Source organism: Paramormyrops kingsleyae, chromosome 21 (genome assembly GCF_048594095.1).
Source record: "Paramormyrops kingsleyae isolate MSU_618 chromosome 21, PKINGS_0.4, whole genome shotgun sequence".
NCBI lineage: Eukaryota > Metazoa > Chordata > Actinopteri > Osteoglossiformes > Mormyridae > Paramormyrops > Paramormyrops kingsleyae.
The window spans coordinates 6,700,542-6,715,422 of NC_132817.1; the positions used below are offsets into that span (position 1 = coordinate 6,700,542).

General features: G+C 49.8%; 1 protein-coding gene across 3 annotated transcripts in view; it reads left to right on the forward strand.

Annotated features, from left to right (window-relative positions):
• Positions 1-8,216, forward strand: part of tnk2a (tyrosine kinase, non-receptor, 2a) — a 30,184-nt gene extending 21,968 nt beyond the window's left edge. For all 3 annotated transcript variants that reach the window (XM_072704209.1, XM_023818540.2, XM_023818539.2), the window contains 12 exons: positions 128-337; positions 920-1,072; positions 1,163-1,440; positions 1,651-1,777; positions 1,993-2,139; positions 2,525-2,619; positions 2,719-2,913; positions 3,324-3,415; positions 3,873-5,359; positions 5,630-5,725; positions 6,045-6,172; positions 6,594-8,216. In XM_072704209.1, the coding sequence (XP_072560310.1) occupies positions 128-337; positions 920-1,072; positions 1,163-1,440; positions 1,651-1,777; positions 1,993-2,139; positions 2,525-2,619; positions 2,719-2,913; positions 3,324-3,415; positions 3,873-5,359; positions 5,630-5,725; positions 6,045-6,172; positions 6,594-6,600 (3,015 nt within the window). In that variant the 3' untranslated portion in view covers positions 6,601-8,216. The remainder of the gene's footprint in view (positions 1-127; positions 338-919; positions 1,073-1,162; positions 1,441-1,650; positions 1,778-1,992; positions 2,140-2,524; positions 2,620-2,718; positions 2,914-3,323; positions 3,416-3,872; positions 5,360-5,629; positions 5,726-6,044; positions 6,173-6,593) is intronic.
• Positions 8,217-14,881: the final 6,665 nt, after the last annotated feature.

Genomic DNA, 14,881 nt, shown 5'->3' on the forward strand with positions numbered 1-14,881 from the left:
GACGGAGGTGGAGTCACCAGTGATAGGTTGTCATGTGGGGTTTTGACTTACAGGTGATTGGCCAAATTGCAGGAGGCTAGTTTATTGACCATGCCCCCCTCACTCGCTTTCCCTTCACTTCCTCCAGGTGTTCAGCGGAAAGCGGCCCGACGGCGACTTCCAGGTCCAGCCGGCCAGCACCTTCCGCAAGGCGTCCCCCCCGCCGGGGCCCAGCGAGGGCCAGCAGCAGGCCCTCACCTGCCTGATCAGCGAGAAGGACCTGGCGCTGTTCGAGAAGCTGGGCGACGGCTCCTTCGGCGTGGTCAAGCGTGGGGAGTGGCTGGCACCCGCGGGCAAGGTGGCGAGGGCGGAATGGTGGACGGGGGGGGGGGGGGGAGTAGTGCTAGGTGGGGCCTGGTGATTTTAGAACTGAATTCTTGGTAATATGACACACCACTAGGAGTGGCCTACATCATGAATGAGCTGGCTCAACAGACAACAGTCTAATTTTAATGAAAATGAATGAGAATAGCATTTATTTTTGGAGAAGGGGGTTAAAGAAAATTTATTGGAAGCAAAAATCATCCTAAACCCCCCTAGTAACGCCTTTGGTGTGGTTTGTCTTGCTCACTTTTGGTACCGAGTTGTTTATGTGGTCATGTGACCTGACAACCAGGGCAGGAATGTTGTTTTGTTGCCATGGGAACAAGCATCGGCCTCCGTGGGCCCAGGTCGTCCATCTGCGCAAACAGCTGGCCCACAAGGCAGGGTTCTGGCCTGAGAGCAGAGCTGGGAATCTGGGAAAGGCCTCGGTCTCGAGCGCCGAACCCGCAGGTCGTAAAGGGAATAAAGCGACCCGATAGGGACCAGAGGAGAGCTTCATGGTACGCTGGGGAGGGGGGCCGCTCACTCAAACCCCGAATCTCCCTGACCTCCCCAGCTCAGCGTGGCGGTGAAATGCTTAAAGACCGACGTGCTGAGCCAGCCTGATGCCCTGGATGACTTCATCTGTGAGGTGAACGCCATGCACTCGCTGGACCACCAGAACCTGATCCGGCTCTACGGCGTGGTGCTCACCCACCCCATGAAGATGGTGAGATGTTCTCCTGAGGGGAGGGCGAGGGGGAGGTGGCCGTTTATGGTTGAGTAACACCAGGGGCTTTCTGCTGGCGTTTGGATCCAGGTGACGGAGCTTGCTCCGCTGGGGTCTCTCCTGGACCGGCTCCGGAAGTCCCAGGGCCACCTGCTGATCTCCATGCTGTGCCAGTATGCCATCCAGATCGCTAGCGGCATGGCCTACCTGGAGTCGCGCCGCTTCATCCACCGCGACCTGGCCGCCCGCAATATTCTGCTGGCCTCCAGCGACCTCGTCAAGATCGGCGACTTCGGCCTCATGAGGGCTCTGCCCAACAACGACGACCATTACGTCATGCAGGAGCACCGCAAGGTGCCCTTTGCCTGGTGAGCACGCCGTCAGGGGGGAAGGGGGGGTTAATGTGTTTGTCAGCAGTCAGGTTACATTGCTCAGAAATTCTGTAGATTTTCTGGAGAAGTTCTGTAGAAGGTTACTTGATACTTGGTCCTGTGTGAATTTTTTATGATCATTCAGCTTGACCATATCTCTGTGGTGTGCGCGCGCGTGTGTGTGTGTGTGTGTGTGTTCCCTCCCAGGTGTGCTCCTGAGAGTCTGAAGACCCGCACGTTCTCACACGCCAGTGACACCTGGATGTTTGGCGTGACCCTGTGGGAGATGTACACCTGTGGCCAGGAGCCTTGGCTCGGCCTCAACGGAAGCCAGGTGAGCATCCCCCCCCCTCCACCCCTGCTAGCTATCACCCCCCCCCACCCCCGCTAGCTATCACCCCCACCCCCGCTAGCTATCACCCCCACCCCTGCTAGCTATCACCCCCTTCAAACATGAGCAAGTAGTTTCACCTTCATCCGAGGCACCTGTAGCTCGTCCTTCCTTCCGAAGCGCCGCTGTTACTTGTTCGCCGTGTTTGTGTGTCTCAGATTCTCCACAAACTGGACAAGGAGGGCGAGCGGCTGGCCCGGCCTGAGGATTGCCCGCAGGACATCTACAACGTCATGCTCCAGTGCTGGGCCCAGAAGCCTGACGACCGGCCCACCTTCCTGGCCCTGCGTGAGTTCCTGGTGGAGGTGAGTGAGGGCCATGCGACCAGGCGGTTCACTTCCAATGAAGAGGACTCCATAAACCACAATGAGATAAAAATCCTGGGCAAATTACACTTGGCCGGTATCTAATTTTTCTTGTGTCACATCGTCCAGATATTATACCACGGAATATAGTAATTTGACACTATTTTCCAAAAAAAAAAACCTGGTATTCCATATTATCATGATACCGCCACAGCCTGTCACAAGCTGGTCGAACCTCAATAAGCAGATATCCGTCAGCTTCATCTGGGTTTGACACCTTTCAAGTCAGAACCAGTAATGTCCCAGTGGACAGAGAGGGGCCTGAGAGTTTGGGATGTAAGGGTTTGTGGAACGTGGAGAAATGATGTGGTGTTCGCACCCCCAGACCCTGCCCACGGACATGCGAGCCCTGCAGGACTTTGATGAGCCAGACAAGCTGCAGATCCAGATGAACGACATCATCACCATCATCGAGGGCAGGTCTGAGATCAGATCCGTGTGTGGGGGGGGGCTTTCTGGAAACTAGGAAGCTTCTAGAAAGTAGCATTAATAATCATCCAGCTAATCCTTTGTCCTCAGGGCGGAGAACTACTGGTGGCGGGGGCAGAACAAGCGAACGCTGAAGGTGGGCCAGTTCCCCAGGAACGCCGTGACGTCGGTAGCTGGTCTTTCGGCCCACGACATCAGCCGGCCGCTCAAGCACAGCTTCATCCACACAGGCCACGGTGACACCAACCCCCACCGCTGCTGGGGCTTCCCCGACAAGATCGACGAGTAAGCACCTTGCCACGCCGCGCCGCCCGTGCCGACCTGTAGGGGGCTCCCCAGGACTGATTATTCAGTGTAATAAATGTGCAAGGATGGGATTTATTTCTCTGCATTCTGTTGAAAAACCCATTTATATATTCGCAGTCAGCTGCAGATTCTTACTGTCAAGTAGTACACAGTGCTAAATGGCATCATGATGTCACAGGCCAATCATTGTATCTTGTGTCCGAAGGATTACATTCTGGTGGAAAAACAAAAATACTCTGCAGTTCACCACTAGAGGGTAGCACTGCACTGTTTGAATTCAAGGACATTTCTGTTTAGAATCTGTTAAAATGAGGTTCTGTGGGATTCAGCAGAACCCTCCACACCTGTTAGTAAAATCTCCTGGTTCTCCTTCTGGTTCTGTCCTTCAGTCTGTACTTGGGAAACCCGATGGACCCCCCCGACGTCTTGGGCTTCGATCCGAACACGGCTCGGCCCACTCAGCTCCCCGGACGGGCAAAAAGTGAGTTGCCACACCCCCCCGTAAATATCCACTATAGCAGAAAGCCTTTTAACATCGGTTCTTCTTAAGGGGTGGGGGCTGCGGTGTTTTTTGCTCAATCTGAAAAAAGAATGACTCTAATCCTAAATTGACAGGAATATTCTAGGATTTTTTAAGGGGGGAGCATAAGGGGGCACATATTTCATATAGAGCGGGCAAATTTATCATTAGCCCATGATATTTTTTGAATTAGTGAGTGACAAGGGAGGGGGCTTTGTGGGGGCCAATCAGATTTCAACCGGTGGCCCCGCCCCTGAATACACCCCAGTTAATGCCTGTAACTGAAATTATTACATTACATTAAGTTGCTGCTTCAGTTTAATAGAATGAAGTCTACTCTGTCGATAGAAGTTACTTTACTGCTGTGTGTGCATTCGTGTGTGTGTGTGTGTGTGTGTGTGTGTGTGTGTGTGTTTAGAGCCATGTTATGATCCGGTGGCTGACGGCGATGACTCCAACACGGTGGGCTTGAAGCGGCTCTCACTGAAGAAGCCGGTGGTCAAAGGACTGAAGCTGAAGCCAGCGGCCTGGGTCTCAGCCTCAAAGCAGGGGGACCGCCAGAGCCAAGGGGCCCGGACTCCAGGCAGCACCTCCAATGAGATGTCCCTCATAGACTTTGAGGAGGAGATCCATTCAGCCACGCCATCCCCTTCCCCCGTTGTGGAGATACAGTTCCCCAGTTTGGCTAAGCTGACCTTGGAGGCTTTTTCCATCCTGGACAAGACCCCCCCACATAGTCCCTCGCGGTCTCTACCCCGGCCCCTGCACCCCACCCCGGTGGTGGACTGGGACGCACGGCCACTTCCACCACCTCCGGCCTACGACGACGTGGCCCAGGATGAGGAGGACATCGAGGTGAGCTCCATCAATGAGGAGCAGCAGGTGAGGGCGGAGCAGCAGGTGAGGGCGGAGCAGCAGGTGAGGGCGGAGCAGAAACTGGAGGTAGAGCAGCGGGCGGGGCAAGGACACACACATGTGCTAGTGGAAGTCCCACCCACTGACTCAGATGCAGGAAAACCGCACGTGGAGGACAACCTCTTCCTCCCCTGTAGTGGGAGTCGAAGTAGCAACTTCTCCCAGTCGGCGGAGATCTTTCAGGAGCTACAGCAGGAGTGCATGAGGAGGTTGCAGGTGCCAGTAAGCACAGCCTCCATGCCGCGCTCGCCAAGTCCTCCAGGCCAGGAGGGGGTGCACCGCCAGATCTTCCTTTCATTCTCCGAGGACAAACCCCAGATTCCGCCTCGGGTGCCCATCCCGCCACGCCCTGCCAAGCGTGGCGAGCAGGGCCGCTGGTCTGGGGACCTCTCCCCAGCCTCTGGGGGCGAGGAGGAACGGGACCGGCCCCCTCAGATCCCTCCTCGGGATCCCCTGTCCCAGCCTGGCTCTCGCACCCCCAGCCCCATGGGCCTCCTGGTCGGTTCTCCGCAGCAGCGCTCCAGTCTCTCCTCCTACCTCTCCACCTCCCCTAGCAAGCTCATGCCCACAACCCAGAGCTTTGCCTCCGACCCCAAGTACGCCTCCCCCAAGGTGATCCAGGCACAGGGCCGGGAGGGGGTCAGGCCCCCCTGCATCCTGCCCATCGTACGGGACGGAAGGAAAGCCAGCAGCACTCACTACTACCTCCTCCCAGAGCGGCCCGCCTACCTGGACAGGTACGAGAAGTTCTTCCGGGAAGCGGAGGGTGTGGAGGACCGACGAGCGGCCCACACTGCCACTGTACGGCCCATGGTGCAGCCGGCCTTGGTGGGCCCGCCGGCAGACGTCAAGGCCAACTTCTCCTCGAACAACAACAGCGGGCTGGCTAGCAAGTCAGCCTTGAAGCCACCCTCCTGCCCATCACGGGGGAGTGGGGACTGGCAAGCCGGAGGCCAGGAGGTGGGCAGCGGCGTGGATCGGGTGCGGCTGGTGAGTGACTCTTTGCTGCCTGCAGTACACCTCACCGAACACCAGAGGGCAGTAGCAGAATTTTCCAAGTATTGATTACCCCGTTCACTGGACATTGCCAGTCTCCCTTGACCAACCGCTGAGCAGTTTTAGTCCCTAATGGCTTTTTATTTTCCTAAAATTGCTAGCATTTTTATCTTGTGAAGATGTCCCCGCAACCTGAGTAGGGAGACCCATACACACACGGACTCCACACGACGCGATCTGATTGGCCGTTTTGTCTGCACTCAGGTGCAGGAGGCTGTCCACGGGGTGACGGTGGAGGAGTGTCAGACGGCCCTGCAGAACCACGGCTGGAATGTGCCGAAGGCCGTGAACTATCTGAAGGTGAGCGCCTGGCGTTAGGTTACGTTCCGCTTTGGGGGAACCTGGTATTCTACGGTCCAGGTTCCGGTGGCTACGCTCAAATTTTATTTAGCCGTGAATGAGTGCCGTAAGGATTGAAGGTATTTTCAGTCATGCTGCAGTCAGCGTGTGAATTATTATGAGAGATACAGCCACATAATTAAATCATTTGGAACTTTGTGGCTTTCATATTTTGCCCCTGAAATAAGTGACTGCAGCATTAATTTCAGTTAGTCATTTAGTGGGACCACCTCAGTCTTCAGCTCACAAACCCCCCCCCCGTCCCCCCCCCCGGGTGCAGGTGGAGCAGCTGTTCGGCTTGGGGCTGAAGTCCAGGGCGGAGTGTCTTAAAATCCTAGAGACGTATGACTGGAACCTGGAGCAGGCCAGCACCCAGTTACTGGACCCATACAGCTCTGTGAGGCAGAGGTACACCCCCCCCCCCCACCCCCAGAACAAAATTGCGCTTGGTTGTCCACTCCAAGGTTCAACAGCAAACCCCTACCTGTATCCCTTTTCTAAATGGGTATAAAACTACTAAATAAATCATTATATCTCATGACATCTCGCTGCTTCACTGCTCACATCCCAAAACGTCTGGTACCACATAAACATCAGGAACTATTGTACCAGACACAGAAACCAGCAGGATGTTCTGCTCTAGCAGCAGTTTCCTGGAGTAGAAGCTTCAGGAGATAAACTTCAAAGCAAAGCCAGTTTCCTTCGACATATGTTTTCAAATTCTGATTCTGATTCTGAAGCCAGTGGAACAGGATGTTCACACCGGTTAATACCGGTTTAGTCCGGCGATGGCAAAGTGCTTGGGCCATCACTTCTTTGTCTTTTGCAGGCGTTGATGGAATGGAATCAAGGACCTCGCCGTTTTCCAGCAACGTTTGATTTTTTTTTCCCTCCACGGAGCCCAGGATCCCGCTGAGGAACCCTCAACTCCCTCCCCATCTCAGTCTTCAGACCTCGATGCCGCTGCTCTGGGCTGCTGGATGTAACGATGTGCGTCAACCAGCAGTAGAACTCGAACCCACTTCTGGGTCTTTTGGGTCATTTCTTTAAGGTTTAAGGTCAACCAGTCCAGTATTGAGTCCTGTAAAATATACTTTTGACATGAAAGTGAGACTCCAACCCACATGTTGGCCATTATTCTTTTATACGGACATTTTTTTGTGATATATACGAGAATAATTTACAAAGAGAGATATATATATATGACTATAATAATTTTTGAGTTTATATATTTGCATCAAATATTTCTCTGTTGTATGGATCTGGATTGTTTGATTGTGGAGGATTTTGTGAAAGAGCTGAAATTCACAGGAAAAAATCTGTAGCACAGTTGCTCTCTGGCGCTTTAGGTCCCTTTACTTACTCTCACTGTCGCCACCTAGTGGGCATTCATGGGAAGCACTCCGAAGTGGCATGGCCTTCATTTCAGCGCGTCTGAAAGCACCGAAAATCCACGGCATGGCTAGGCAGTGCAGCGAAGCAATCAAATCTGACCGCACAGACGATATTTCCCGAAATGTCTTTGCTAACGAGGACACATTATTGGGAAAATTGTAGCAGTGTTAACTATTTTTAATGGTCGTGCTTTCTGGTCAGAGTTACACATACCTTTACTCACCAGGCGGTTCAGGTTACTCTGTCTGGTGAGCTTTATTTTAAGTGTAGAAATTACGAGATTAAAAACAGTTGGGTGCTAGTTGTAGCCCGCTGGCATTTCCATACAAATAGCTCTGCTGTTTGCACACAGTATTAAACTGTAGCATGCGTGCCGACTCCGTTGCCGTGGCAGCTGTGTGTCCGTGCACGTTGGTGTTTGTGTGCTTGTGTGTCTGCTGTCCTACTCCCCTCACCCCCCACTAGACACCCACTGCATTGGCTGTGTGCCAAAACAGCATATGACTTGGTGTCGTCCACCCCTGCCTCGGGTTTGGGTGGGGACGGACGCTGAGGGCGGTGGTGGTTGGGGTTAGGGGGGCATTCACAAGGTGCTTTGTGCAAAACGCCCCTTCAACGGGAGGCTTGTGTCTGTCGCCCCCTGTTGGCCAACTTCCATATTCCGCTAACCGGTGTTCAGTGCTGTAGAGACGTGAGCATTGCAGCTCAGCACCTTTACCGATTCCTTTGCTTAGCGTAAATTAGATTTGAAGAGTTCAGGTGTGTTTGTGATATAGCCGTCCCACAGTGCAGCTTGTGGTCACCCCCCCCCCCCCCCCCAATTTACCCCTGAGAATCTGCGGTGCTATTTGGACCCAAACAGTCTCTCCAAGTGAGCAAGATCATCAGTGGCTCTGTGTGTCCTACCCGGCAAGCCCATGTCCGTCGTCCTGTCGTCTGTTTTGTTCTGGATGTTTGTACAAGTGAATTTCGTCTTTCTGGGTGTCATTTGTGGGACACCCTGCTGCCGATCTAAAAATTGTATTTTTTATTAAAAAGGTACTATTTTTTAAATGTTCTCATTGTCAGTGCTTGTCTGGTGTTTCACGTACGTTGTTTAACTGGATTTACTTGTAGACTTGAATAGAATGTGTACAGGTGAGTTTGAAAGTTTACCATGGAAACAAACCAGTGAACGCACAAGAACTGAACTATTTGGCCGAGCACAGGAGCCGTTTCGTTTTGTAAGTGGTCTGTAAAACCTGAAGTAGCTCAGTGTCCCTCTGACATGGATTGGCTGGTCAGCCCTCGCTACACGGCTGCTCCGCTCATTGCCATTCGAGTACGAAATAACCAGAGGATCGTGTGGCTGCTGCTTCTCATCAGTCCCCAGCTTGCAAATGAGGTCTGTCCTCTAAGTTTTTAAGTTGAATTTGTAGGTAAGTCAGAAAAATAATAATGCCGTAATGATAAAAATAAATACAAGCGGTTCTGTACCTTAAGCTGATGAACTGTTGAAGGCACACAATGTTTTCACAAGCTTCACAAGTAATGTCTCTGTGTTTATTACGTACCACTGTATTTAACCCAAATTTTTTTTGTTATATAATAGGATTCATGGCAGTCATTCTTCATGAGTACGACTTGTCCGTGAGTCGGACGTTCTCAACCCAGGGCCTGCATTTCAGATGCGTGTGTTTTACAGACCACACTGCAAAGGCCGTCAGCAGACTGTGAATCATTCAGCGGCTGCTTCGTGGCCGTGGGCCTCTGGTAACACATTATGCTCGACCGAAGCCACAGGCTTTGTCCAAATTCCGGGGCTGCATCCTTAGAAGGGTGCGGTCTACGAAGGTCTAACCCTTTGAAGGCTGCATTTTTCGAAGGTCGAATAGAAAGCGTTGTCAGATAGGAAGGTCTCGCTTCCAGACTCCTATTTGCATCCCCGGCTGTTCCCGTCCTCACCCTTGAGTCACGAAGCACCGCACCAATCTCTTGGCCAGGACACGCGCACTATGCCTCTGCACGATGAATCCTGGGATATGTTGGGCTGTGAAAAGTTCATCAGGTGCATCTTTCACAGATCGGCAAAAGGAGGACACATTCCTAGAGCATTTGAAGGCGCCTTCGAAATGGGGCAGCAGTGACCTGTGACACATTGTCTTCGAATGTAACCTTTGAAAGATGAAGCACCTGAAATTGACGGCCATAGTCGTGCTGCACCGACTTCCTGTTGCCATCTCTGCTACACTTGGAAGAGGTCAGAGGTCACTACTAATTGACCTTTTATTTCTGGAACAATGTAGCATTTGAACAGAACGAACAGACAAGCAGATTTTCATTGGTCCAAATGTCAAATATTATCTCGTCCTTTTTTGTGAGGGTTGTCAGACCCGACCGGGTCCATCTGAAAATACATGTCGACCTTTATCATCAAACAGGCGGAATGAAACTTAAATGTCACGCTGCCAGAATAGGTGATCCTAGAGATATTGTTAATGTTCATTTAATCTTCTAATTGCATGTTTTTCTTTTGACTATGAAAAGCCAGGTTGGCAGGCTGCATTGTGGGAAAAGTGTTCAACAACATCTGCCTGATGAAAAACCTATAGACTTAAATCCTCTTTGTTTGATTTGAGTTTTGTTATGTTTCACTGATAACGTGCGGTTGGTTAATTTATCTCCCACCAGTGCAGGCTGGAGCCCACATGGTGTCCTAGGCAAGGATTTTCCATTTACCTGCCAATTGGCTTTATTCATTAAAGCAATTCGAATCGAAATGTTAACTCCTTCCATTGCAGAAGGAGCATAATAATATTTGCCTGATGACTGCTCACCTCATGCATGCAAAATCTTGGGAAAGACGGTATGCAAGTTTGGATGGATGGATGGATGGATGGATGGACTGGTAAATAATAATGGCCGCAGTGTTTTGTGCTTTAACCCATGGCAGCGTGAGTCACTCTGATTGTTATTCTTAGAGATTCTTCTTAGAGATTATTCTTCTACCACTTGGCTTTTTTCCTGTGTGATCTACTGTATAATGTATGAATGAAATGTATGAAACATGGATTAACGAAGCACGCAAACAAATACGTAGAATGTAAAGCTATTTCAGTGGGTACAAGTCACATGCTGCTTTGCAAAACTGTGTCAACTAATACACCGATTATATACCACATAAGTGACCAGGGCAAGCGGTCAGGAGAAAGATGGATGCTTATGTGCAGTGTATGATTGCAGAGCCTGCTTATGACCACTAGGGGGTCATAACCGTGTTATGAGGAGTTGGTGATAGTCATAGGATTTTTATTGGGAGCTGGAATTAGAGGTTTAAGAAAAGTTGTTTTCAAATCTTGTGTCCTGATAAGAGGGCAGAAAGAAAGAATATATTAGAAAGATAAAGGAACTGTGTGAACCTACATACTTCCCAAAAAGCGCGAAATCGGTTGCACACGCAGCAGGTAACACTTGTGGGCTTCATCCTGCGTTTCTGAGAACCTTGGAGGTCTGACCTGATATTCCCCGTGACGTTGACATTAATCTTCCATTTGTGGCATCAGAAGGCTCCTTTGGCGGTATTGTTTATGTCAGCTTGTCTCCCGCATGCTTGCATCCCCTCTGACAGTGTGACTGGTGCTCAGGAGGCGTGGCCTAAGATAAACGATGTCCTCGGAGGCGGAGTCTGCCTCAGTGCAGGCTGTGATGGCTTTAATGCAGCGCCGAGAGGCATCTTGGCTTGGACCCGTTCTGGAGCCTCCTACTGTACCAATTGCCACCAGCCTTCAGATATCCGTTGAATCAAAGCCCCTTTCTTTGGAAGGCACGGTGTCCTGCACACAGCAGGAGGACTGCCAGAGCAAGACGTGCGAGGGCAGATGGCTTAGTTCTAAGTACTTCCCTGTAGTTCTAACATGTAGTTCTAACATTGTCCTCAGGGGGGTGTAGGAGTCCCAGCCTCAGGCAGCGTATGACACCTGTAACCCACCGGCAGTGTGAAACCGCATATCCTTCCCCTTGGATGCAGGTCCTGCTGGTTCTGAACTTCTTGAGCTTAAAAATAGATTAATAAGGGCTGAGAAAATGTGAGCCTGATTGAATAATTAGCCGTGAAAGGTTAGATGAGAGCAGACTTTCAGAGAGGGACGTGGTTGTGGGAAGGCCGAGCAATTTGTACTGGCAATGAATAGCGGCGGTAATGGAGCCCGACCGACCATCAGTGATTTAACGAGTATTAATGTGCAGCTCTTCTGTGCTTCCTGGCCTGAGTCTAGCTGTGGGTCTAGACTCAAACCATGGGCTGGATGTAGAAGGTGTGTGTTTCTCTTCTGGAGAACCTGTATACTCTTACCGTACCGGGAGTCTGCAAGGAACCATTTTCAGATTTTAGTCACAGGATCATGGCGTCTCACGGGTCTACAGCAAAGTGAAACTTAACAGTGAGTGATTTTTTTTTTTTTAATATCTTGTGTTATTAAAGAAGGATAAGAGCAAAAACATCAGCCTCTATTCACTCTGGGACTGAAGTTACCAGCAGTTCTGCTTTTCAGAAAATGTCGTGTGTATTAATAGTATAATATAATTAGTATTATATAATTTATGTGTGAATTCAGCTTGATGCCAAGCAGCTAAGCATATTTTCTTCCTAGGAATAGAGACGAAAACATTAGAAATTTTGCCCACACTTGCCAGGAGGAAATAGAAAAAATGTCGCAGCCATGTCATGGAAATAAATAAGGATGAATGAATGACAGCTAGTGCATAAGAATGAGCAGACAGACTAGTCACAGGTCCACCATTCACACTCCATCATTCATCAAGTCAGTAATTGCTTCAGAAGGTCTGTCAGAATGCAGAAGCTGAAGCCACAGCTTCCCACTTCATCTTCCACGCCAGCAGACCCATTCAGGCTGACTTATGAATTGCCGTCGTCATGGTTACTTTTTGTTGTGCCGTTATTTGATTTCAGGTGTCCAACACACCGGATGAGAGCGTTTCCATGCGAATGGGCTGGTGGGATTGGCATGAGCGTGTGACTGACCAGAAAATTCGAACTCCTTTGGGCTGCGGTTAAAAAAAATAATAATTATGTTGGGGGGGAGGGGCGTCATGAAGTGAAGGATTATAAAATGCTAAGATTCAACGCCAGTTCGGTCAGTGGAGCTTTTCTGTTGAGCAAAGAGCCAAGGTCTCCTGCCCTCGGATCGACCTTCATCAGCTCAGGTGATTTGAATAGAAGCCAATGGGTACATCCCATGTGGCGGCCATGCACAGTGCGTCTCCACATCTAGGGGGCGCACATCAGTCACAACGGAAGACAGTGACTTCATTTTTAAAGATGGATTATTTGCCATTTCTATGGTTACGCGTTTTATTTGAACATTTTGACCTATACTAACATTCTTTAAGGTACATAACAGCTAATAGTCCATTTCTTTAAGCACTACTATGCTTGAGGTAGACGTGTTATCTCCTTCATGCCGGTGAGCACCTGAGAATTGATCATGCATATTATATGAATGACATTATGGATGTGAATCACACCTCAGACGCTGACTTGAGGCGTTTTGTGGGCGACCCGTCTTTGTTAACGTGGATGGGGGGGAAGGGGGAGAGGCAGGACGGACAGGGCGTCGGCCCTCCTGGGTCTCTCTGATCCGACCCAGCACCGCAAGTCCATCCTGAGAAAATTATACACAGTGCAATGACTCACCGGAGCCACGGGGCCAATCGCTGTCCGGAAGCGTAATAAATCTCGGTTTTTCTTTTGGCCCACAGTGAATTTCGGCGGAACGCGGTAAAGTTTTCCCTTACCATTCACTCCATTCGTTTCGTTATCTTGCAACTGTAATCCTATATATTATTACTTGGTTCTACAATTTTCTTTTTCTCACTTAGATATATACAATATGTATTTTCTAGTTACATATTTGTATTATATAGATAACGTGTAATACTATAGCAGTTAACCAGTGGTCTTATGGCCGGACCAGCAGACAGACATTATTACAGCTGGCTGCAGGTGGAGACGACATCATCAGGAAGGTCAGGAAGCCGCTGAGCTTTGAGAGGCGCGTGGGTGATGTTTTGGGAAAAGGCTGAAGAGGACTGTCAGAATATGCATCAATCATTATCAACATGCAACTAGAGACCCACATCAAGGGGGTTCGCTTAAGTGCAACAAAGGAAGTAACAATGTCGTGCCTTAATGTTACAGAGACTTATTGGATTCTATTATAAATATATGCAGCGATTTCACCTGATGGGAGAATGTCAGGTGGGTGATTCAAGCCACCGCACCAGAAATCATGTCACCAACAGTATGACAAAATGATGCGAAGCGGCCAGCTCCTCAGCCGGCTCCTCAGGCGGCTCCTCAGGGGGCTTACATCTACACTGACATTTACACATTTAGCAGAAACTTTTGTCCAAACCGACGGACAGCGAGGCAAACAGTGTGGAAGCAAAAAACCTCAAATCCTTTTTCTTAATTCTGCTCGGCACCAGGCATGAAGTAAATTTACCTGAGACGACTTGAGTAAGATAAAATGTCTTTTATTAAGGCAGGGCCCCCCCCCCCGGAGTTGACAGCAAAGAAACAGAGTATCCCCGTTACAAAGAAGCGAACCCCCGACCCAGGAAAACGCTCAGATTTTATACATTTCTGCAATTCCACAGAAAGGCAACCTGCTACCCCATTGGTCAAGACAGGGACTCTGGTCTGCATGTGGAGTGCGTGATGACCTCAGAGGTGATGACCTCAGAGGTGATGACCATCCGCAGCTCTGCATTTCCTTCAGGCCCATCATCAGTCACCACCAGTGCCTCCCCACCCTTGCTAACCCCTTACATGTCCCCATGTTAAATACTATGCAATCAAGCAAATCAAACTACCCACATCTCACCATATATTTGGTCAATTAATCTATTTAATTACGACACATGCAGCATATGGTCCTCGAAATAGCGTAAGAACATAAGCCTGTTTGTCTCTATGCATATTACATTCTTCTTGTCTAAGGCCTGAAACACTGACAACAGTCACACTATGCATCTCTTCCTTGGCCCTACTGGAACTTTACTTCCACGATATTATAGATACTTTACTGATCCCCGTGGGGAAATTGTCTTTACACCTCCCTCGACTTGCTGTCTGTAGAGTAAGCTGTCCGCGAAGGGCAGCCACCGGTTAGGGCGCCCAGGGAGCTGGGGGTTAAGGGCCTTGCTCAACAACCCACAGACGTGCTGAGGCTGGGTTTGAACCAGCAACCTTCTGATTATAGGCACACAGGCGTAGCCCACTGAGGAATAGCTGCCCCAACTTTACTTTACATTGTGAACATTGCCCTTTCATTTAATGCAGAATTTTACACCGGGAGACTTTGGGCAGGGATTCACTTCAGTTCCAGTACCTAACTTTCTGCTTGATCTATGTGGTCTCTGTCTATATGGAAAGGGACAAACAATGCCCAAAATCAGGAGCCATTGTTCTTCATAAAACTCGCAGCGAATGAATTAAAAAAAGAAGAGTTCCTATTGCATCGCTAAGCACGGAGTGATCAACGTTCTCTTGGCGTTACTGTAACCTTGTAGGCTGTTGAATTGAAATTCCCTCCCCGGCCCCCTTCTGCAGAGCTTGCCTGAGCTGGCCCTGGTTCTGCATGAATTATGGGATGCTCTCAGCTCTTCCCCTATAACCGACAATGACTAAACTATTGTAATTCTGATCTGTAGAATTCAGCA